Source organism: Drosophila pseudoobscura, chromosome 2, assembly GCF_009870125.1.
Source record: "Drosophila pseudoobscura strain MV-25-SWS-2005 chromosome 2, UCI_Dpse_MV25, whole genome shotgun sequence".
NCBI lineage: Eukaryota > Metazoa > Arthropoda > Insecta > Diptera > Drosophilidae > Drosophila > Drosophila pseudoobscura.
The window spans coordinates 24,425,922-24,449,164 of record NC_046679.1 but is presented as its reverse complement, the minus strand read 5'-3'; the positions used below and the strand labels follow the sequence as shown (position 1 = coordinate 24,449,164).

At 42.8% G+C, this 23,243-nt stretch overlaps 1 protein-coding gene across 10 annotated transcripts; it reads right to left on the bottom strand.

Annotated features, from left to right (window-relative positions):
* Positions 1 to 862: 862 nt before the first annotated feature.
* On the bottom strand, positions 863 to 22,570 carry LpR1 (Lipophorin receptor 1). 10 transcript variants are annotated; one of them, XM_033377153.1, is made up of 12 exons: positions 20,174 to 20,415; positions 18,149 to 18,682; positions 13,356 to 13,496; positions 8,164 to 8,283; positions 7,002 to 7,124; positions 6,363 to 6,589; positions 4,547 to 5,953; positions 4,286 to 4,484; positions 3,959 to 4,138; positions 1,868 to 2,001; positions 1,640 to 1,801; positions 863 to 1,546 (listed from the first exon to the last, which is right to left on the bottom strand). In XM_033377153.1, exons 2-12 carry the CDS (start codon positions 18,594 to 18,596, stop codon positions 1,514 to 1,516), a joined length of 3,174 nt encoding a protein of 1,057 aa, XP_033233044.1. In that variant the 5' UTR covers positions 18,597 to 18,682; positions 20,174 to 20,415; the 3' UTR covers positions 863 to 1,513. The 10 variants fall into 10 exon arrangements, with proteins under 10 accessions (XP_033233044.1, XP_033233045.1, XP_015037980.2 ...); XM_033377154.1 differs by lacking the exon at positions 20,174 to 20,415 and adding an exon at positions 7,926 to 8,042; XM_015182494.2 differs by lacking the exons at positions 18,149 to 18,682; positions 20,174 to 20,415 and adding an exon at positions 21,747 to 22,570.
* Positions 22,571 to 23,243: the final 673 nt, after the last annotated feature.

The window sequence follows — 23,243 nt, the reverse complement described above, 5'->3', positions numbered from 1 at the left end:
TAAAGAGACAGTGAGAGAGAGAGAGAGAGAGCACGCACAGAGAGATACCGATATCAGTGGGCTCAGTGGGCTCGTCCAAACGGTGAGACGCTCTCTTTATAGTCGCATATTTGAATTCGTATTCGAAGGCGTAGAGCACGTACTGAATCTAAGAGAACGGCAAACCAAATATGCTACCGCAAGAGTGGGATACCCCCAATCAATAGTCATGGTAGGCCATGGCTTAAGAGAAAAGCCGCCAAGCGGTAGCCAAAGAGAGCGGTACACAACACAGCTGACATTGAAATGTATGGTATTGGTGATGGCAGCGAGCAGGTGGCTCTTGTAAAGGTTTCTCTTAATGATAAAATATCTCTCTTCACGCAACATCCATCAATTGGGGGAAAAATTTGTATGTTACGCTTTGAGGTGTGTTCTACTACACAATTTGTCGGTCTAGTCAATTACCGCGATGGGCAATTTGTAAAATTATAAGAATAAATATTTTGTTGGCGTAGGTCAGAGACCCGCGTCCGCGGGGCCTTGATATAACCACTAATTGATTGGATGTTAAGTAAGAATTTAGTATAAATTTAATTGTCAATAGTCCATATAGTGGTTCTATGGTATGAGGTCTGACCTACCTCAAGTTCATTTGTTTGGTTCAACTTTGTGCTCAAGATATTTGTTCTTATTGGTATAGAGATCGTTCACATAGTAGTCCATAAAGATCTCAAATAGATCCTAATGAAAGCCTTTTTCTCGGTGAGTCTTTTAGTGGAAATTTACTGATTTGGATAAATCAGAACCTACAATATTCCCCAGAAGCCTCAGCTGAAAGATAAAAACACCCGCGAAAAGAGAAACACCAATTTTATACTACACATAAGTATGTCTGAGTTTATTATGTATCATCTTGTATCTTTTAGTGGGGGAAACATATACATATGTATGTATTCTGTATGTACACTTAACAAATACAGTTAACAAAAGGTTAATACGTAAATAGTAATAATAGTGATAATAAAACGATTCTGCTCATCGAACACACAGAAATATAATTTCTCAACGCGCTCTAATAGTACTAGATCATGGATCACTACGACCACAATGTATATTTATATATATAGTAATATTAAGTGGTTTGCTTCTTTTAAAAATAATGCACACTTACAGCTATATACAGTTTGGAACTATTTATGTAATTTATAATTATCAATTAGATTTCTTATTAAACATCTCAATTTGTGTTTTATTTAGACTGTGTGTGTGTGTGTGTGTGTGTTTTACTCTTGTGATAGAACTCTGCGACATAGTATTTCTGTACAGCAACCTCTTAGGATGCGCCTCCCTCCAAGTGACCCGCCGTGTCCTTGCCGTGCCTTAAAATGTTAAAATAATTAATTTACACAATACACAGAGTTGCTCAGTCTTCAGGCGTGTGTCTTCTGCGGGTCCGCTTCTTATTCTCGTGTCTGCTTTGGTCGTATCTTAAAAACCAACCAAACGAAGGAAAAATCTATCATTCTCCGTTCTAATACGAGGATATGCCTATAACGGGTGAGTACTATAAGGAATAGATAAAAATAAACAAATTAAAAAAGGAATAATTTTGAAATAGGAGTAACAATTCTATATTTTTAGATCTATGTTGTAGTACCTCCTCATCCATGACACTGGTATGATCGTAGATGCGCGCTGGCAAATTCTTTCGCAAACTGAAATGATCCTCTGTGGTCGTGGTCTTTCGGTAAATGGGATTCTCAAAGTTCATCGAGTTGATGCGTCGCTTGCTGCAGTAGCGATAGCCAATGAGCAGGAGCTGTCAATGCACCAAAAACTGTCATTAAAGGTCCCTCCATCAAGGACTCTTTCCGCCTCGACTTACCACTGATAGCAGGACTGCAAAGCCACTGAGACTGGCGATGACCACCAGCGCTATGAAGCCCGAATCTGGTTGCGGACTGGGCGCTGTGGTCTTTTCGATTTGTGTTTGGTTTTTCACTGGACGCTGCTCGGCAACTGTGGATGCAGATGTTTGAATTTTTAATTAGAAATTGTAAGAAAATAAGCAGAGAAAATGTAGCCATAAACCGAAAACATAAACATATCAAGAAGCTTTAAGAGTAGGTAAATTATAGATACATTTTATTTTGTACATTTTTGAAAGATACACATGTGCTATTACATAGTGCCATATTATATTATTTCAGCGGCTTGCCAACAACCCACCACAATGACAAGGCTTAAATGCCCCTTCACCTTCGGCAATGATAAACAAAAAAGAAAAAGGGAATGTATAAGAGCTAAAGGAAAACGGAAATCATTGCAATAAAAGAGCAGAATGAAAGAGGGAATCAACATCAAAATCCAAGCGGCTTTCCGGCCAAGTCTCCCTCTCAGAGATCCAAAAGAATTTTCAATCAAATCGTTCAAAGTGCGCATTTAGGCGCAAATAAACACTTAAACGCTCTCGCGCCTTTGATGGCGCAAACTTTTATGGGGCGGGATGAGGCTGAGACCGATTTAGATTGAGACGGAGAATGGGAATGGAAATGGCAATGGCAGTGGCCTGGGAATGGAGAGAAAGACAGCAGCGTAATGACATCGTTAACGCGACGCATTTAATGGGATTTTGTCAGCCATTCGGACGGAGCAGGAGGCAGCTTCTAGTCCTAGCCGCGCTTAAATCAAGTCGAAACAGTAAAAGTTATCAACATTAAGTTGAAGTTCCCTTTAAGGCCCAGACCTCACCACCCTACACCCATCCACCAATATTAACCTCATACTTTGCGGTTAGGTATTGTGTGGTGTCTGGTGGTGGTCGGTGGTTCGGTGGGTGGTGTGGGTGATTGGGTGATTGGATGCTGGGCTTATGACGGGGTTCTCTGTTGGAGGTTTCAATTGCATCGTTGGCCCATTGGCTGCCTACTTGCGGTGAGGGCTGTGCTCCGATGCAAGCGGCCCTCTTCTCGGATGGCGTTTATGAAACTGTCAAGGATGGGGAGGTTGCTCTCTCCCTCTGATGATGATTAATGTGGGCCATGACAAAGCAAATGTAGTTGGTTGCACCCCGAGCCGGGGGAGCGGGTGCGTTTCCTGGCCAGAAAGGGATTTTGAGTGCGACTGCCGGGTAGCATTTTGATTAATACGCTTGCAATAAATCTGAATCTCACGAAAGTGTTTATAAACCGTCAAAGAGACATAACCTCCGAGAGAGGAGAAGAGGGCCACCGACTGACGGACTGAGAGAGAGAGATGTTGAACTTATAAATTGAGAGGAAGTTACAGGGTTGTCATCCCATAACACTATCAAAGTTTCCTCTCCCTTTGAGGCAAATTAATCAAAATTTCCTGTGACAACATTTCTGATGAAATTTTCCTCTGCGTTATTTCGAATTTTCAACTGGAACGAACATAGATGGTTGAGGGATTGCACATAAAGATGGATATATTTCCCAAATTTGTCTGGAGGGAATATTTGAATATGAAGCTGGAAGAGCATATGGGGGAAGGCAAGAGAAAGTGAAACGATTTTGGGAGTACGAGAATACATTTGGAAAGAGACTTTCAGATGTACGAGGCAATTCCACAGACAATTAACCAACACTAAATAGAGTGGCCAGATATTCCAACAATTTCCACAGGACAGTTGCTAAGATTGCTCCTTTTATATGATTACTAATTTCACACAACAAACCACAACACAGACAAACATAAAAAGTGAAATTTACAGACAATTTGTAAACCATTTCGGATGAAAGGTGGAAAACCCCGAAACAGAGTATCCGTTCAAGCTCGGACCAGAGCTTCTAGGTTTCCCTGATTAATTTGAATTGAAAACACAAAAATGGTATGGTACCGTATTTTCGTTATGAAGAGTGACACAAACGTACAAAGATGGACACATATTGAAGAGATGCCACAGAATGGGGGACGGGACACACATACAGAGCACACATAGAGTTGCCAGGCATACCGGGTATTCCGTGGCCCGCAGGTGGCAGCTCGGTGCTTAGCCTGAGCTCATCGTTAACCTCGATTCGCACATCCGTCGCCTGTCTGTCAATAAACCTCGGTGGCAATCGCCGTGCCGAGGTTTTCGTTTTTGGTTTGGTTTTTAGGGCTCGTGGGGGCTTGGTAACGACCACATAAAGGGCTGCCATGCAGGAGCAAATCATGCAAGTCAGATCGCGTTGCGGTTAGGATTGGGGATCGGGTTAGTAGGCATAAAATAAAAAGTTAATCCATTAGCATGCAGATAGTCAAAATCCAAGGGACTGCAGGGAGCGCCTGGTCTACTTACGATCCTCGACACACATGAGGCCATCGGCCATCAGCTTGAGTCCCGTGGGGCAGGCGCAAGAGATGCGCGGACTGCGCTCGTTGATCCTTGGGGCGGGCAGGCAGAGGTGGGAGCAGTGGCCATTCACGGACTGGCAGTGGTTGATGCCATCGGGCTGTCGATACGGATGGTACACATGGATCACCATGGGATGTTGTAACTGTGGAAGATAATAGGGAGATGAATGGGAGCCGGGGGGAACGATAGATAGATGGCGCATACCATGTGAACCGCTGTGATGGGCTCCACGCCCTCGCCCGTGAACTTGTTGGCCTTGAAGACGGTCTGCTTGTCCCAGTCGGTCCAGTAGATGTAGTCCTCGAAGGTGGAGATGGAGAATGGATGCCGTAGGTACTCGGTGGAGTAGAGGATCTGGCGCCGCTGGGAGCCGTCGTAGTTGGCCGATGAGATGACGTTCAGCTTGCCGTCCACCCAGTAGATGCGCTTGCGCACCAGGTCCAGGGTGATGCCGTTGGGCCACTTGACGTCGTAGCTGATGATGGTGGTGCGGTGGGAGCCGTCCATGCCGGCGCGCTCGATGCGCGGAGAGGCGCCCCAGTCGGACCAGTACATCCAGCCCTCGATGGGGTCGAGGGCGATGGAGCGCGGTATGTCCAGCGCGTCCTCGATGAGCACCTTGCCCATGTTGCCGTCGAAGTTGGTCAGCTCGATGGTGCACTTGTGCGTGTCCGTGTAGTACACGTGGTTGTAGATCCAGTCCACTGCCAGTCCGTCGGAGGTCACCGAAGACTGCTTCAGCACCACGGTCTTCTCGTTGCCCTCGTCGATGGGCGCCTTGTAGATGCTCTGTGTCGTCACATCGCTCCAGAAGATCATCCCCGTGCGGAACACAAAGTCCAGGGCCGTGGCCGACTTGGTGCTGTTCACGATCGACGTCATCTCCATGTGGTCCAGGGCGATCTTTCGGATATCGTGACGCCGCGCCAGCAGCAGAGAGGCGTGGCCCTCGCCAGCCTTGCAACGCGTGTGGTTGCGCGGGTCCCGCATGTATCCCGCCTCGCATTCGCACTTGAATCCTCCGATCTCGTTGATGCACAGCTGGGAGCAGGTGCCCGGGTTCTCGCACTCGTCGATGTCCACACAGGTCCGCTTATCCCCGGATAATTTGTATCCCTCGTGGCACTCGCATCGATGACCCACAGCCAGGTCCACACAGTGGTGCATGCAGCCCCCGTTCTTGGAGGCGCATTCATTCACGCCACACTTGCCGGCCGGCTCGTCCTCGCCGTCGGGGCAGTCCTTCCGCTTGTCACAGACCTTGCTCAGGGCGATGCACTGACCACCACCGCAGTCGAATTCGCTCGTGGCATTGCAGGCGCCCTTCGTGGCGCCCAGGCTCAGGCTGCAGTCCTTCTCGTCGCTGCCGTCGGCACAATCCTTGTCGCCATTGCAGGTGAGGTGTCCGGCGATGCAGCTGCGATCCCCGCACTGGAACTGGTCCGGGCGACAGGTCACGTTCTTGCAGTTGGCCGTGTGCTCGTCGTCGCCATCGGGGCAGTCCCGGTCGCCGTCGCAGAGCCAGCTGTGGTGCAAGCAGGTGATGCGATCCTTGCATTGGTACTCGTGGGCCAGGCAGGGGGTTGTCGTCTTGGTCACATTGGCGCAGGACTAAGGGGCAGGAGACGAAGAGACAGAGTTAGGGCAAAGTTTTGTTTGTGGTTTCGGTTTCCTTGGGGGCAAGTTTGGGGAAACTTTTCGTTGCACACAAAATGATGTCCCAGCTTGAGTCCTGGTTGGTCCTGTTCCCCCGTCCTGGGTCTAAGCTGCCGCCCAAACGAGTCATGCAAAAATGCAATTTTATGCGTGCCATGCGTTGACAACAAAAGCTGCCAAAGCTGCTTTGGTCCCTGAGTTATGCCCAACTTGGTCGTAATTTATGTGGCTTACAATCCCATCCCATCCACAGGAAAAAAAACCGGGGGGAATGTGGCAGAAAAACCCATGAATGGCACGGGGGAGGAACTTTTTTGCGGCAGCGCACGAAATGTAAATTTATGGGAAAGTATTATTCACTCACCCGCTCATCGGAGGCATCCGAGCAGTCCGGATCCCCGTCGCACACCCACCGCTTGGCGATGCATGCCCCATTGGTGCACGTGTGCTCGGCCACAGCGTCGCAGGGCACCACCGGACATTCCCGCTCGTCGGAACCATCGCCGCAGTCGTCGTCGTGATCGCACACCCATCGCTTCTGGATGCACCGCCCATTGCCGCAGGTGAACTCGTCGGAGCGGCAGGTTTGGTCTAAGGAATTCACAAAATTTCAGCAAAAATGTTTGAAGGCAAGAAGGAGTTGCAACAAATGACAAGGACAGACAAGCCAAGAGGCAAATGAAGTGCGCTGGAGTCGATAGTCAGGAGTGAAGTTTATGGTTTATGAGAAAAGTATGAGAATAGAGTTAAGTTTGGAGGGTAAAGATGGAAAAGATGGGGTTAGTATGGGAGGATTGCAGGTTTTAATAAAGTTAAAAGTTGTTAAAGTCACGTGCAGAATGCAGGGGAAAGTAAATCTCAACGAAAATTGAATAAATATAATATTTTTCTCTCAAATAAACTAAAATCGAACATAAAGAAATTTTATTGAATCTTTCCAAATCAGAGAAAACCAAAATGCCAAATGATTGGCACATGTTCAAAGAAGAGAGATTATCCTTACTGCAGTTGTGCTCATCGGAGCCATCGCTGCAGTCCTTGCTTTGGTCACACATCCAGGCCAAAGGGACACACTGCCCCTCGCCGTTCTTGCAGGCGTATTCATCCGGCGAACAGGTGCGTGCCTCTATGGTGATGCAATTGTGGCATTCAAGGAGAACGGAAATATATAGAGAAAGATATACGAGATTGAGAGCCAAAACTTGTCTGTGAATGTTTTCCCTCTATACCATTCGATTATCATTATTATTCCATCAGTACTCCATCTAAATCTTTCCCTTATTTCCCTGTAGCTATGCAAGTGCATTCAAAATAATTAAAGCTGTAGCTGTAGCTGTTGCTAAAGCTATGCCAACAGTCCTGGGAATCATTGATGGGGAGGAATAGCATCTCCTTCTACACTATCCTACCCCTACCGTTTATAGTTTTCCTTTAAGCCATGAGAGCAGAAGGGCCATGGGGGCCAAAGTTGTGTTCCTGTGCTGGATGTGCACTTGTGTGCTGTTGTGTGTTCGTGGATTAAGTGAATTTTATGCGCCATTGCCAGGCGGCAGCCAGAGTCAACGCGAGCGCCAGGGCACACGCGTCGTATACTTGTTGTTGTCAAGGGCTTCATGAATGAGTACACAATGCACACTCGCACACATAAGCAGGGAATGTTTGAACATACACTTACATAAACATATATGTAGGTTCTGTATACATGCGTACACACGGGAAACTCTCACTCTCAATGACTTGATTAAACCTCTAAGGATGAGGCACGAGCAGAGGACATTGTTGCGAGAATTATGCAAACGCCACTCCATTAAGAGTGCGTATGAGTTATGCGGCAAGTTGGTTAGTGAAAGCGATTACACATACAGTATGAAAGAGGGGGGGCAATAGACATGTACACATATATAGAGAAGAATGCTGATTCGCTTACTGCAGTGCGCCTCATCGGACTTGTCGCGGCAATCGCTGTTGCCGTCACAGAGCCAGCCGCGCGGAATGCACTGTTCGACTGTCTGGCATTTGAACTCGTTGTTGGGACAGGCATTCACTAAACACACAAACAATAATAAGTACAATCGATTCGATGGTTAGACGGTCTTTTTCGCACCACGCGCATCGCGAATCGCGAATCGTGCTGGGATTCGCTGGTGGGATTTATGGCTACTTACTGCACAATGCTGTGGCCTCATCGGATCCATCGGCACAGTCGTTCTCCTGGTCGCAGCGCCATTTATTCGGTATGCAATTGCCATTCGTGCAACGGAATTGGTCCGCGGAGCAGGTGGCCTCTGGAAAGAGCAACGAAAAGTGTGTTAAATCGAGCATTGAAAGGGGCTGTCTGGCTTGGAGCCCGTATCAGAAACAAAAGCGAACACACAAAAAGGAAACAGCGGGCTTTCTGCCAAATGTGTGCATGGGTGTTTGTGATTATGACAACACCCACCGCCCACCGCCCACATCTATGTGTGGTATATATACACATTTATTTACACGCACTTGAGCACGTGCTGAGAAAAGAAAACATATCCAAATAAAAGCCAACAGAAAAGGAAGAGCCATATGCTCGAAAAAACGACTAAAGGATACCGCTTTTCCATCTATGATTTAATATTAAAGAGTACTCGTACTCGCACTCGCACTCTCCCTTCGGCCAATACACTCCTCCTAACCCGCTAGCACCCTGTATCAAAGAGGAGCGCTGCATGCGTTCCCCCAATGGCTTTTTCAATGCCACTCCATGGGGCAACCAAAAAATGTGTCATTTTTTGGCCACACAGATACATATATGCGTATATCTGTACCTCTTTTGTGTGTAATGGGATTACAAGCAGGATTTTGGAAAGCGCTGACTTGTTGCTATGGAATCTCTTATGTTTCCCACACGATTTTTGGACGCAATCCCATTGCATACTTTTCGCCGTTGCCTGGAAACTACGAGCACTCTTTGGAGCCAATTAGGAAATTTATTTGTATTAAATTTTTGGTAACAACTTTCCTGGGCACTGAGCTCAGTCTGTTCTGCTAGAGCTCTAGCCGTTTTGCACAAATTCCTGAGGCGGTTTTGTGTCAGGGATTTTACTGTTTACTGCCTCTATAAAAGGAAATTTCCACAATTTCGGTGGTAAGTGATCGGAGCATGCCTTGTGGCCTGTGGAAACGGCTCTCTTGATTATGCAAATCATGGTCAAAGCGCCAAATGGAAAGGCCAATATATGTACTATATACACGAGTATGTATACATTTTAATCAATTTTTATGCCGGGCAGGCAGGCGGGCAGGCGCAATACTTGTCATATCAATAACATTTTATATGATTACTTTTCTAAAGTTTTTATGGATGGACAGCATCACCGCCACCCGCTTGCTATACGGACGTGGGCATTGTATAGGAAAACTTGCACCAAAACAAAACTTTGATGTTAGCCAATATTTGTTAAAATAAAAAACGAAGGAACGTCAACAAAAAAAAGCAAATATAAATACCGCCACCCCCGCCCACCGACAATTCAGTGAACAATAAAAAATTGGCCACATGTGTGACCCAAACAAGCGAAAATGAAATAAAATAATATAAAATAAAACGAAAAGCAAAGGAGAAAAATTTTTTTGTTCTTCCACATTTGGTTCAATGATTGTCGATTCGATTTTATATTTTGCTGCTTTTTTGTGTGTGTTTTCTCCGGTCTGCTAATATGTGACATTATTTTCGGGGAGAATTGTGCTCCCGGCGGACAAATTGGGGGAGCTGTGTCGTGGATGTATGTCACCTCAGACTCAGCAATTAAAAACCAAATTACAACGCTTTTTGTATCATGGAAAAGTTTCATTGATTGCATTTATGCAGTACTCCCAAAAAAAGTATGAAAATTCCACACTGTCATGCAGCATTTTGCAGCATAATTTATATTTTTAACTAAGTTTAAACGGCTTTTCAGTTGATTAAAAAACTTTGGCCTTTGGCTGTTGATGTTTCCCGTGTACCGAGTATATGCCCCTCGCTCTCCTTCCGTCCTGGCAATTTGTATGCAAATGTTAAGCGGCACTGGCAAAAATATTCTGTTGCACCGCTTGCTGGTAGCTTCACAGATAGACTGCAGGGAAGATTTTTGTAAATCCAGATGATTGGGATTCTGGCATGTTTAATTTAAGTTAAAAGGTGTCGAAAACTTTCCGACCCCATAATAGTTAAAAGTTGTAGTTGGAAGTTTCCCAACCGAAACTTGTTCAACCGAGGATTCTTTTGTGCTTTGAGTTTGCTTCGAGAGGGATGGATGCTTCGAAGATGATATAGGGACTTGACACTCGGCACAGTACTTGAAAAGGAAGTAAAAGCCCTTTTAGAATGCAGTCCTTGATGAAATGTTAAAAAAGGGCAAGTGAGAAGTGCAGGAAGTAATTGAAGTTCAGAATAGTTTTTAATCAATATTAAAAAAATCATAATATACTGCAAAACTCATAAAAAAAAACTCATAAAACAGCTCAAAGAAATATAAACCATAAAGAATAAATTAGCTATGATATTAAAATACTGCCAGCATCATATTTGTGGTACGAATCAAGTAAAAAACACTGTTACGCTTTTTCTTAAATCATTGACATCATTCAATAGTAATTCCTTTTACGGATTTTATTACACAATTTTTTTAGATTTCGCAGACTTAACTTCCCTTACGAGTGTAAAATATTTTTATTTAATATTTTAATATAATTTTCTTCTTGAATAGCAACTTCATAACAAAATTTAAATAAAATCTATTCTATTTACCATTTTCAATAACTACAGCGCCAAAACTGTGGCTCTGTTGATGCAGCAAACTGGTCACGAAGAGCAAACACCAAATGTGTCCCATTTTGTTTGGTCAACGGCGAATGATTTCGCGACTTTTGCGAGGACTTTGGGTAGTTTTTTGGGGGGAGAAGATTAAGCGATGAGTATTAGATTTGTATTAGATTCGGGATTATCACTCATTTCCAGGAAGAGAAGCAAGAACTCCCCTCCTGAGGGAGGGTTTTTCCGTTTCCATCATAAAAGCAGACACATCAATTGCCGTGACATATTCGAGAGGTTCAGCCAACTTGCACAAATTGATTGCATAATTTCCGCAAACAAAAAGTGGAGCCCCCAAGGAGGACACTTTCAAGTTCATAACGGACAGAAGACCGCAGACAGACAGGACGGACAGGATGGAGGCAGGAGACGGAGACGGAGTCGGAGTAGGAGGACAGGACGGACGAAATATACAAGTTGTAAATATGACATTTCAGACCACAACATAACTTTTGCGGGCGAGGAAATTGAGGAAACTCATTTAATGTTCAACTGAATGATAAATGGTAAGTGCCTGTCTGTCCAGTCACCGATTGACTTGGCGGATAAGACTCGTCCCAGACGGCGTGAGGGACAACAGAAGACAGAAACCGAAACGGAGACTCCTTGGGAGCTTTCCCCCGCCACGTGGGCCGAAAGGACACTCTCGTGCTATGCTGCTGGCATTTTGTCAAAGATAAAACGAATCTTGGCTCCCTCGGAAAAACCTGGGGCAGTCTGATTAGCCTTTAATGTTTTCACGCAATTTGTTTATTCATCGCTTCTTTCCCTCTTTTGGTTTATTTGGTTTAAATCACACACTTGGCACACTTTCGATGGCTTACATTTCACACGTTCTTTGTGGGTCTTCGGTTTGTCGTTTTCCCTTCTATATATACTCCCCCTCTTGACACACGAATCGCGCTAACTGTTCGCACTGACACCACGCGTTTGGTTGAGAAGTCCGCCGCCAACTGAGTGTTTGGTGGCAGAGAGGCAATCCTTAAAAACATTTCCACCCAAAGTTGTTTGCAGCCTCTGCAGCCAGCCCCACCCCCACCCCCAACGGGCGCTCGAACTCGAGTCCGCATCCCGTCTCGACTGAAAGCTCGTTCGTTGCGAGTCGAGTGCAACATCCACGAGTCAAAAAACGAGTGGGAAGCTGTGTGCCTGAGTCTGTGAGTGAGTGAGTGTGAATTGAGCGAGTGTCTCAGAGTTTAGCTGTGAGCGCGAAATCAGAGTAAGAGTAAGTCATGCCTACGATGGTAGGAGTAGGGAATGATCGTAGGATAAAGCCCAGGAAAGAGAACTTCTTTGTCATCCACAATTCTGAAGATATTATTTATCTTATTTGCTGTCCAAAATATAGGATGTCTTACCAAATAAGGATACATTTGTTTAAAAATTACATATGTTATATTTTGCATTATTTTTGTTCATAATTTATAAATTTTAGACTTCGTTAAAAATCGACTCTACCGTTTCAGATTCAGATTCAGCCTTTGTACTCCCTTTTATTCGCAGAAATAAATACATTTGAGATTTCAAATGGGTTTCCCAAACATATAAATACTTAATGCCACAAATGATGATTATTCCACCATCATAATCCCTGCCACAAATATCAATTTCCCCCAGAAAAACCATGCAGAAAATGACTGTAAGCGAACCCTCATTGGGAAGTCCCCCAAGTTCAGCATCAAATTGTATTCCCACCCAAACAATCGGGGAGTAATGGAGAATGCGGGCTCATTATCAATTTCGCTTCATTGGAATGCATTTTCTTTCAGCCAGAAATTACATAAAGAAAATTGCGCTATGCGCAACGAGAATCCAAAAATGGATGCACTTGTTCCGATTGCTCGCTTTTTGGTGTCTGGCACAAGTTGTGTGATAAAGCAGACGACCTCCCTATAGTTTCCTTTTATGAGCGGCCCGGCGACGCAAAAGTCTCGTGCGACGCAAATGATAAAGCGGCAGACAAGCGGCAAAAAAGATTGCTGATGCAACAACGTTGCATGCCACAGTCAGCTAAACGCCAACTGCGCTGCAATTTAGAGAAGCGAGAGAGAGAGACGGACACACAGAGGGACAGGCCAGTCCAGCCATAGCCATGGCATAGTTTTTGGTCAGCAGCCAGCGACAATTGCAGTGCGTAAATGTTGCAAACTCGTTTCGGTTTTCATTTCATTTCTGCTTCTGTTTCAGGTTTGATTCGAACAAAAGGAAAACGCAACGACTGCAGCGCTTGCACTCTGACCATTATCTCGGACGCCACTGTGACTGCTTTATTACAGCGCCGGCCTGAAAGTATGCTATGGAAAAGGGGCACGGGTGACCATAAAACATCCACTATGCAGACTCTTCGTTCGTGCACTACGAAACGATTTCCTGTGTAAATTTCCCATAAGCGAACGGACACATCATCCAAGATTGATGTTAATGAAACCTAATGGTCGCTCATCGCTTATTCATTCTGATGAAGATATATCGACTTTCCTACTTTTCTACCCTACACTCTACTCTCGGAAAAAATATGAATATTCGACTCACCCAAAAACTTGCATTCGGTGACCTGTTCATCGCTGTGATCCTTGCAGTCGGCGTCGCCATCGCACACGTACCGAATGGGAATGCAATCCCCGTTCCGGCACTGGAACTGCTTCTCATCGCACTTGGCCTCCAGAGCTTGTCCTGCGAAAAGAGAGCCACACACAGATTGAGATTGAGATGGATAAGTAAACAGATAATTTAAGCTAATTATAAACAATTCCGGGGGTTGTTTAAAAGCTTAGAAAAGTTTTCTCATTAAAGATAAAAAATAATAATAACAGAAGCTCAAATTGATTAGGGGCTAAAAAACTTCAAAACAATCAGCAACAGACAGATACCCACAGAAACGCAGAAGCAGCAAACAGATACAGATACGAGTGTGTGTGAGTGCGAGTGTGTGTGTGCATGTGTATGTGTGAGTGTGACAAGTAATTTGCATACTAAACGATAAACAAGAGGCAAGAGGATGTGGCAGTGCCTTTTAATCAACAGAAAAAGCCTGAAACTTTTGGAATATCTCCCCCAGTAACAGTCACAGTCACAGGCCCCTCCCTCCACCCCACAATGCCCTTGAAAATATGCAATACAAATATTTGAAACGAAACAAGCCATCACACGCACACACACTGGAACACGCTCACTTGCACGCACACGAACAGAGGGAACGAACCCAGAATGTCAACAGTCTTAGGGACCTAATAGAAAATGTGACAGGCATTCAAAAAAAAGGAAAAAAACAGAAATAAAGAAAAGCAAGTAATAGATTGCCAATGAACAAACAGAGAGACAAAGAGAGCGATAACGTGTGGCATAGAGAGAGGGGGATAGACCCATTTTGAAAAGGGTTTTGGGTCCTGGGTCCTGCAGCTGACAGCAGCTTTGAGGCACCGTTCCACCAGGCTCTTGCATATTTGAATAGCTCAATATTTTCCCATACGAATATATGTACGTATGTATGTATATACTTGCTAATTGTTGTAATTGAAGTTCGCAACCAACAACAAATCGAGGATGGAGCACTCCCTCCTCCAATTGCCAGGCCTTGTCAATCAATAAGGTCAAATCAATTCAATTCTCTGTGTGGGTTCTCATGTCGCCGCGTTGGCTGCCCTGGAAATTGTTTTCAATTATGCATCGTGACAGTAAACAAAATGGCGAATTATAATTCAGGCAAATGTACACACGTACGCACATATAGTCGTACATTAGCCCCATATGCCATATTCGTGCTCAACATATGGATCCCATATGACGTCAAGCGGCGAAGGGACCGAAATGAATGAGTTTCTCTTTGTCTTATTCGAGAAATGGGCGAATGAATAAGTCAGAGCATATGCATATGAATATTATTGACGAAGATTTCACAAAGCGTTTCGAAGTAACACAAACTAAGGTTAAATGGTACTTCATTTATTTTATTCGTTTATTTGATCCAAAATTCAATATTTATGGATCATCCAGAGCTTACCCTCACAAACAAAGGAGCAGGAGGAACGTTCTGCAGGTTCTCTCTTACGAAGGGAACTTGAAAAAAGTCGTGGTTGCAAGTTATAATATATATAAATATATCTAGAGAGAGTGCCACAGGACGGGCATCATCGTTGATCTGAGAGCTCTTAAACCAGGGGAAGGATATATCAATCTATCGGACGGCTATAGCTATAACTTATAGCCTATAAGTTTAAACCCAAAAACGGGGAGAGAGCACAATATAGTAGATCTTTACTAGGTAGCATTGCATAAATAGAATTCCCACGGAGTATATTAGCAGAAAAGGGTGAATTTTCATGTCTGGTTTCTTCCTTTTTTTTTTTTTTCTTGAAAGCCTTAATTACATGTTTGCTCGTTGCAAAATCGAATAAGTTCAGGCAACTTAATTAAACGAGTGATTCGAGTAGTTATTGCTCTCAGAGTTTCCGTACTTAGCCGGGACACGCCCCATCTAGTAACAGAGACAGAACCTGTTCAATATCAACATCCATGGCCACCAATTTGTCTGCCAGAAACTTCGAAACTCCCGTAGACCCCGTTTTATGTCTCGAGGTAGGTCTACTTCTGCGAATATTAAATCGAAAATAAAACTATTTAGCATATCTAATGATTTCTATAATCGTCAAGTCAAAAACGAGTTCACATCGCAATCCGGTTGGCTTAACCCACTAAAACACAAATTTCGATGCGAGTTATCATCCGATTTGCTAAGCATTATCATTGATCATGTCTGGCAGGTCTGTCGTCTCAGGGCCAGACCAATCTAATAATAAACATAATCGTAATTGCGATTGGATCATAAAAAGTTGGATCATAAATCGATAAGAATGTCTGTACGTAGAACTCCCAGTGATAAGCAATCGGATTTAGCAAATTAATGCTAATTTCTATTCCAACGAAAGCGATGGCGATAAGCCCGCACCTTAAGATCAAGGTTAATGGATTGTGATTATTATTTGATAATTGTATGAATATAATGGTTTATAGCATGTGATTCCTGTGGGGGGCTTGTGTCTATGCACCATTGTATGATGCATATCCCCCTTAAATGTGGAATCAATCAAAACATGTTTACTCTGAGCAAACAAAACAATTAAACTGCAACAACATCCCATGGTTTATATAAGGAAAACACCACACGCCCACTATTAATTGTTGTTATTATACTATGTAGTTTTATTGTTGCTTTTGATTGTGTTTTGTTTTTGGTTCTAGCGCAAACTAGTTTTATATGCCAGAGAGAAATCAGTTGGCACTGCGAATAAATTAAATGCACAGAATGAATGGGGCGACAAAATCAAATTCCATCTCTCTTAAACGACCTTGCCACATCACATACTCGTACACCCGTGCGAAAAGATACTCTTACTGACAGCATCTCTCAGAGAATATCCACTCAAATAAAATATAAATCAGAAGCGAACGATTGCGAGGCGGAGAGATGGATGATAGGCAGCTATAATGGGGAAAATCGCTCATCGTAAATCTGTATAGAAATAGGGGGCCCGACTCTGTCTTTTCAAAGTTTTCATAGATCGAAAATATGGCTAAGTTTAACCACAAAACGCAGCAGTATGGCCAGAAGACGCCAGAGATCTTCTCTACTACGTCAATTCATTGAAGCGCCAACTGAAAGATCTCTGAACTGCGCCGTGTTTTCTTTTTGTTTTGGGGGCGTGGGAAAGCGTGGGAGTGGAATGGTGGATATATGCACATAGGAGGTATGTTATATGTGTCAACAGTCTTATTTACTTTGGACAAAGTCCAATAGACCCAGGTGCAAAGTACAAAATTGCAATTGAATTTCTCTTCGTTTTTTAACGCTCGAGTAAATGCTTTTTCTTGATTTAGATTGATGAAAATTCTAGAAAATATTTCAATTCATTTCCTTGTAATTGATGAACGTGTTTACAAGATTTAATTTATTTAAATTGAATATACTCGATTTTCCAACGAAACCAATGACTCCCAATTTTCCCGCAATCTGCTTCTCACAGAGTAGCTTAGCTCTACAAATACATATTGCGAAAATTCCTCTACAATGTTTTATTCATATGACAAGCAAACTACTTTTTATTTAAATATACATATATTCTTCTTCCTGAATTCTTTTCAAGCAAAACCAAGATTTCCCTTTCCACGAACTTAAATTTTTTCTAATTAAGACAGTAGTTCAACATTTTTCCCTGTAATTATTGAGTGATAATCAAAGCAATTATTTTTAAATTCAAATGCGCAATATTGAATATCACACAATTTTTGGCACGCCCTTGGGGAATGCTTTGGGACTCGAAACTTAATCGGTAAATACCTTAAAATTGCATAAAAACAAATCATAAAATGAACAATCAAACTTTTCCACTGATAAGATAATCCCTACAGTAGCAAATCCCTGTGAGCCAAAGCAAGATTTATGATTGGAAACGCCCCGGTTGGAAGTGCCACACGACGTCATAGATAGCCGCGACGCGCGATTTCCCCTATCATTCGTAATGGGAAAACATGGTCGAAATGAACGCGGAAGTTAATTAACAATTTTGGTCTGCACTGGCCCCACGGTAACCGGTGTCGTTCGTGCAACAAGTGGCAAGCAGCCGGCCGGTGTAATGCGCTTTGCGTATCTGCAGCTTTATCTGTATCTGTATCTGTATCTCTTCAACTGAAACTCATTCCAATTGAATCTCTTGTGCTTCGAATAAGAATACCCTGCCAAAGCGAGTGTGATAAGAGTTGAATGAACTCTGTCTATAATCTTCATTGATAAAAGCCGTCAACGATTATGTTCAATAGATAATACCCGATAATACAGTATCTAAACTATCCCAATCGATTATATTTTTTATCTGTATATTAAAATGTATCCTGGGATCTTATTTATTTTCCAAAATTCCTTCTCAGTCATCCATTAAGGATCAAAGCTCTAAAGATCTGTTCTACTACATTTATGTGGCATTCATACTTCTCTTTCTTCTTCGATCATAAGGTCGTATGACATCCAGAATATGGATAAAACTGGGTAAAAATGGGTATTATAATCTACCAAAATTCATTCAACTATCTTACCAGAGTGTTTAATCTTAACTTTATGTATTTTATAAATAGATTTATTACGTTCTTTCTTTTCTTTGCTCACTATCTAGGGTATCCAGACCTCGATTCCCCTCAAATCTGTCTCGTAACTTCGTTTGTGGTTTAAAATTAGCACAAGGCAAAGCTAAAAACAAACTTCACACTTTTCTCCTTTTTCTTTTTCTTTTTCATTTTCTATTCGTTTTGCATCGTTCTTTTGAAATCATTCTCACCTATGCCGAGGGGCGTGCCAATCTTTCCAGATACATTCAGAAATTTGAAGCTCATGTTGATGAAGGTCTTGCCATCGAGCAGTCTGCTCAATGAGCCGCCACCTTCAGGAGCCAGCAATTGTTGGTGTGTTGTGGCTGCTGCTGCTGTTGCCGTTGCTGTTGCTGCCGCTGTTGTTGTTGCTGTTGGCCCTCCTGCTACTGCTGCAGTTGTGGGTGTGGGCGTGGCAGTGCAACATTTGCCCAGGCCGAGCATTAACGTTAGCAGCAGCAGATTGAAGTTTGCGCAGGCGCAACGGAACAGCTGTTCTGCCCGTCTCTTGCTGTTGCTATTGTTGTAGAGCTTGTTGTTGTTACTGTTGCTGTTGTTGATGAGTGTTGTAGTTGTTGGTTTTGTTCTTGTAGCTTTGGTATCACTTGTAGTGCCCATAGAGCGTAACCCTATGGCCATGGTATGATGTTTAAATTGTTTAACGTTTTCCTCTGCTTTTTCTTTAGTATTTCTTTTCAGTTTTGTTGCACTCTTTTTTCTTTGCACTGTTAGGAGAGGGGGGGAAATGGTGGTAAGACTTGACCCTGGCAATTAGATTATCTAAGCAGGAAGCTTTGGATCTTCAGGAAATATTATCTAATCACAGAAACGGCCACAAGACACAGCACCCGCCTTAAAAATAAACGCTAAAATCTCTGTGAAAACATTCAAAACAACGTTTGCCAAAAATCCCATCCCTCCCCGGCTACGGCTACGGCTACGACTCTTTCTCTTTCCTTCGATCTCGCGTTCCGCTCTCTTTTCATTTCTTAAGATGACCGCCGCTCGAACACACGCACTCACTCTCAAAATAATCACAAAAACAAAACCCAACCAGACAGAGGCAGGCAAGCAAACTGGTTAAAAATCGTACGACACCGAAACACGAACACAAAAACGAGACGCCGCCAAAAACAGAAACAAGTAAGAACGTCGAAGTCGATATTTCGACTATAAGATACCCGCTAATCAGACCTACACACGAGTGTGTGGCGCACTGATTAGGAAATTATCTGCGAGTATGTATATTAAATACATTGGCCAAATATTTAAAGAAAACTTCCGCAAATTGTATGGCTTCAAATATATTCAATATGAGCGGAATACATTACCAACGATAAGTCGGTAATTATTAACAGATCCATGAATAGATATATGTATGTATGTACATATCTATATGTAGAAGCTTAATATCATAAAAAAAACAATCGGAATCTTGAATCCTGTTTTCTTCACGTTATAAAAATAGTACATAATAAACAGATAAATGGATGGATTGAATGCCATACGTACATATATATTTAAGAGAAAAAACTCGATATACCCCTCGCACTCCGCGAGTGTGCGGGATATAAAACCCGAAAAACTGTGAACGACTGAAGAATTAAGCAAAAATATCGGAAAACAACAAATGCCACCAAAAATAACAGCGAGAGAGTGAGAGGCACAACGAAATGCGCGACGCGAAAAAGCAAGAAGCGGTGGAGAAAGACGAGGAAGAGAACACCAAACAACAACAACATCCCAGATCTGTTGACGTTGACAATTATAAGAGTAAATTGAAACTTGAAAAGCAAAAAAAGGTATAGGCGTTTGTTGAAAGGGATGGCCTGTGGCTCCAGCCCCCCCTTCAATCACTCGATCGCGCACAGTAATTAATTAAATATTGTTGACGTATGTATGTTTGTAGGTCCAATATTTTGCATGGCACGCGTCTGCCAGCAATTCCGATAAAAACAAATCAAATGCTCTTATCAGTCGACTGTTATTTTTTGTATTCCTTTTTTTTTTTTTGCGATACATTGTATTTTCAAAGTGTCTGCGAATGTGCGGCACGTGCTGAAAGGCAGTTTTTTTTCCTCTATATTTATACTCTATTTCCGTTTTTTTTGCGATGTTCTTTGAATTAAATTCGATTGGGGGATATAGTACATAGAGACATAGTATTTTCGAAGTGTCTGCGAAAATGCGGCACGTTCTGAAAGGCGGTTTTTTACCACTATATTTACACTATATTTTCGGTTTCTTTGCGATCTTCTTTGAATTACATTCGACTGGGGGATTTTTTTTTGAAAAAAAAAACCGCCAGCACAATACTCGGTGTCCACAACGCGCCGTTGTCAACTGAAGTCGTGTCGAGAATCTGCCTGCAATTTTAAGCGATTTGTCAACGATTTCGATCCTATACGATCCGATTTGATCGCGCGGTCGCCGCATCGCTTCGCGACTGGTCTCTGAAGCTAAGAGAGAGAAGAGAGCTTGTCTTTCTTTTTGATTTTGATTTTGTTTTGCTTTTGCGCGTTTGCCTTTGCTTTTGCGCTACTACCTCAAGGTGGTCTTATCACACACCTCATGAGAATATACGACCAGCCAGAATCTAGCCCGAAGAGAGCGAGAGAGAGAGAGGGATCGCACACCATGTGGCTCTCTTGCTCCGAAACGATGCAGCTTCTGCTTGCTCTTGATGTTTCTGCAGATACATTATTGTATATTTTTCAACTGCTCTTAAGTGCTCGAGGGAAACCTGTTGATCAATGATCAATGAAGTGAGTGTTGTCGCGTTGCTTGTGAATGGATTATTCAACCTGTGGCTATCGTCGAAAGATCGAAGCAATCTATGATCTATGTACATATGTATGTATGTGCATATATGACAGGTTAATGATTTTGGTACATACATATGTACATATTGTGAATGGCTTAGGCTATGATCTGAAGGCGATCAATATTTTTACAGATTTTAGATTAAGATTACCGAAAAAATAAACTTTTTTTTTTTGGTATTTAAATGTTTGTCAATGAAAAATAATTGTCAATAAGAACATATTCATCCAGTTCATCCTTTGAAATCGGTGCCGATCACTGATAAATACACACGTTTCTAATAGCGTCGCCTAATGATTATTTTTTTTGGCATTATTTCACTGTATTTTTTTTCGGCACGTCGAAAAACCTGGTGAACTGGGAAAAATATCGTCGGTATAAGCTATATATCGTCGGTTTGTCACTAAAAGCGGAGAAGTACTAAGCGAACGCCCTTTCATAAAAGTTTTTATGGGGACCAACCAAGTCATCGAATTTTTGTCGCTATGACCGGACGGACCTGGAACTACGGGTATTAATTACATCAAATTGAAGCTCTTATGGAACTTTAATTAGGCCTTCATTATGAAAACCTGTCGTTACATTGCATAGACAAACCCACTTCAAGATCTTCAATAGCTTTCTCAATTGTTTGCGGGGAAACATAAGGAACTTTCAAGTGGAAAGTTGTTCAGTTTTGATATTGGACGGATGTTTGCGAATATTTACGATAGTGTTCAACACTGATAGTTCTAAGACTTAATTAGTGATCCCATTTGTATCCCCATATATAGTGCAACAAATTCTGATCGATGAGATTAGCAGAACTTAATGTTTAAAAGATCTCTTACAGGAATTGCGTTATGTGGATAAAATAATCAATGACGGACGATGAGAAAAACAGCAAAATGTTAACTTTTTTATATGAAAAATAGGACTGATCAATGAAAGGATTCAGTATCCGGATCTGTAAACTATCGTACCAACCTTGACAATAGGACAATGCCCATAAGAACACAATTAGTAGGGATTTTAGTACACGGAGATCACTTTGCAGCATGGTTATTCCCGGAAAAAACCGATCGTGCAACGCCTTGTACTATAGCTAAATATATCTTTCAGACTTTATCTAGAGATCGCGACTTCCTTTTTGCGTTACCAGCGGCCTCTGACGTGTTATCAGTGCGCAAAAAAGATATATTTTTCTATTAATTAAGCCGGACAAAGCAGACAGCCGGACGTGCGATAATCGTACGACAATTGTGCTGCCATATATACTCGAGTATAGTATATATAAGCTATATCCAGGTGTTCTTGGGTAGCAGGTGGTATTTTGACGACCCGGAGCTATTAACGGTGCTATGCCCAGCAGCGACCGACGCGAACTGAAATGGATTCCGAATCGGAATCGGAATCGGGCAGCTCATTAGCATTGAATGTTGCGTGGCTTTCCATCAAACTACAGGTGTGAGAGTGTATTGCGAGCGATTGAAATGTGAAATTCGAAATTGAATTGATTTGATTTTGAGTTGAATTTTGAATGACGTCGATAGGTGGCGGTTGGCTGATAAGAGTCGGACAGGTTTTGGCCGGAACTGGAACTGAAAACTGCAGCCATCGAAACAAAGGAGTTCAATTCTGAAAACCATCAAAGTAATCATCACAACAGTCGTCTCAATCGTCAGCAGCATCCCTCCCAATCATCATTATTTCCATTGTCATCATCTGCATTTGTCATCCGCTTCTGTCGTTTCGGGCCACTTGAAATGGGACATAATTTATGATTTACGCGTGTAAATCATTTTTCAAGCACCACCCCCAGCCAGGTTGCGAGTGATACTTGCTCGTGACAGTTCCCAGCACTCCCCCCCCCCCCACCCCCTACCCACTCTGTTTAGTTTACAATCTGCGGCCGTTTCTAATTGCAGGCGTTCGAAATGGCAGGCAAATCGCGCGCCTAATCAAGCACTCCACTTGACGCTGCATTTTATCGCTATTGGGCCCCGGACCACGAGTCGTGTGTTCAAGTTCCGTCGAGTGCGAATCGCTGGAGAGGAATGCACGGTCTTTTGTGTCTTTGGCAGGCGTGAAGGGTCTGGCCTGCGGATCTATCGACTGGTCCGATTGATAGATAGCCCTTTGCACAAATACAGATAATGAGCGGATACCCTAATCTACGAGTAGGTACTCGCATATGGGATTTCACAAAGATTTGATGGATGAGTTGGTAAAAGTTCTTCGAAATGGAATCTTAAGTGTTAAGGGACAAGAAACACCTAAGCTCCAAGTTCTTTTTGCGGTAATCAATATATGAAAATCTATTGATATTTCTAAACATTTTGGTTAGTATACCCTATGGGGATAGTTCCAACAATCCTGACCTTTTCGTAGTCTGTCAAACGGGAAATGCAGAGATCGATACAGCCTTGATCCACAAGTGGCTGGTCGATATGAGGTCGGAAACCTTTTTGTTCCAAGTGCCTG

What these genes read in the sequence shown, in the direction of transcription:
- LpR1 (XM_033377154.1), bottom strand. Translation starts at nt 18,596, where the DNA reads ATGGCCATAGGGTTACGCTCTATGGGCACTACAAGTGATACCAAAGCT. An exon ending in CGGATGCCTCCGATGAGCGG is followed by an intron (nt 5,954 to 6,362) that starts GTGAGTGAATAA and finishes CCTGCCCCTTAG; the next exon opens with TCCTGCGCCAATGTGACCAA. An exon ending in CCAGTGTCATGGATGAGGAG is followed by an intron (nt 1,547 to 1,639) that starts GTACTACAACAT and finishes TATTCCTTATAG; the next exon opens with TACTCACCCGTTATAGGCAT.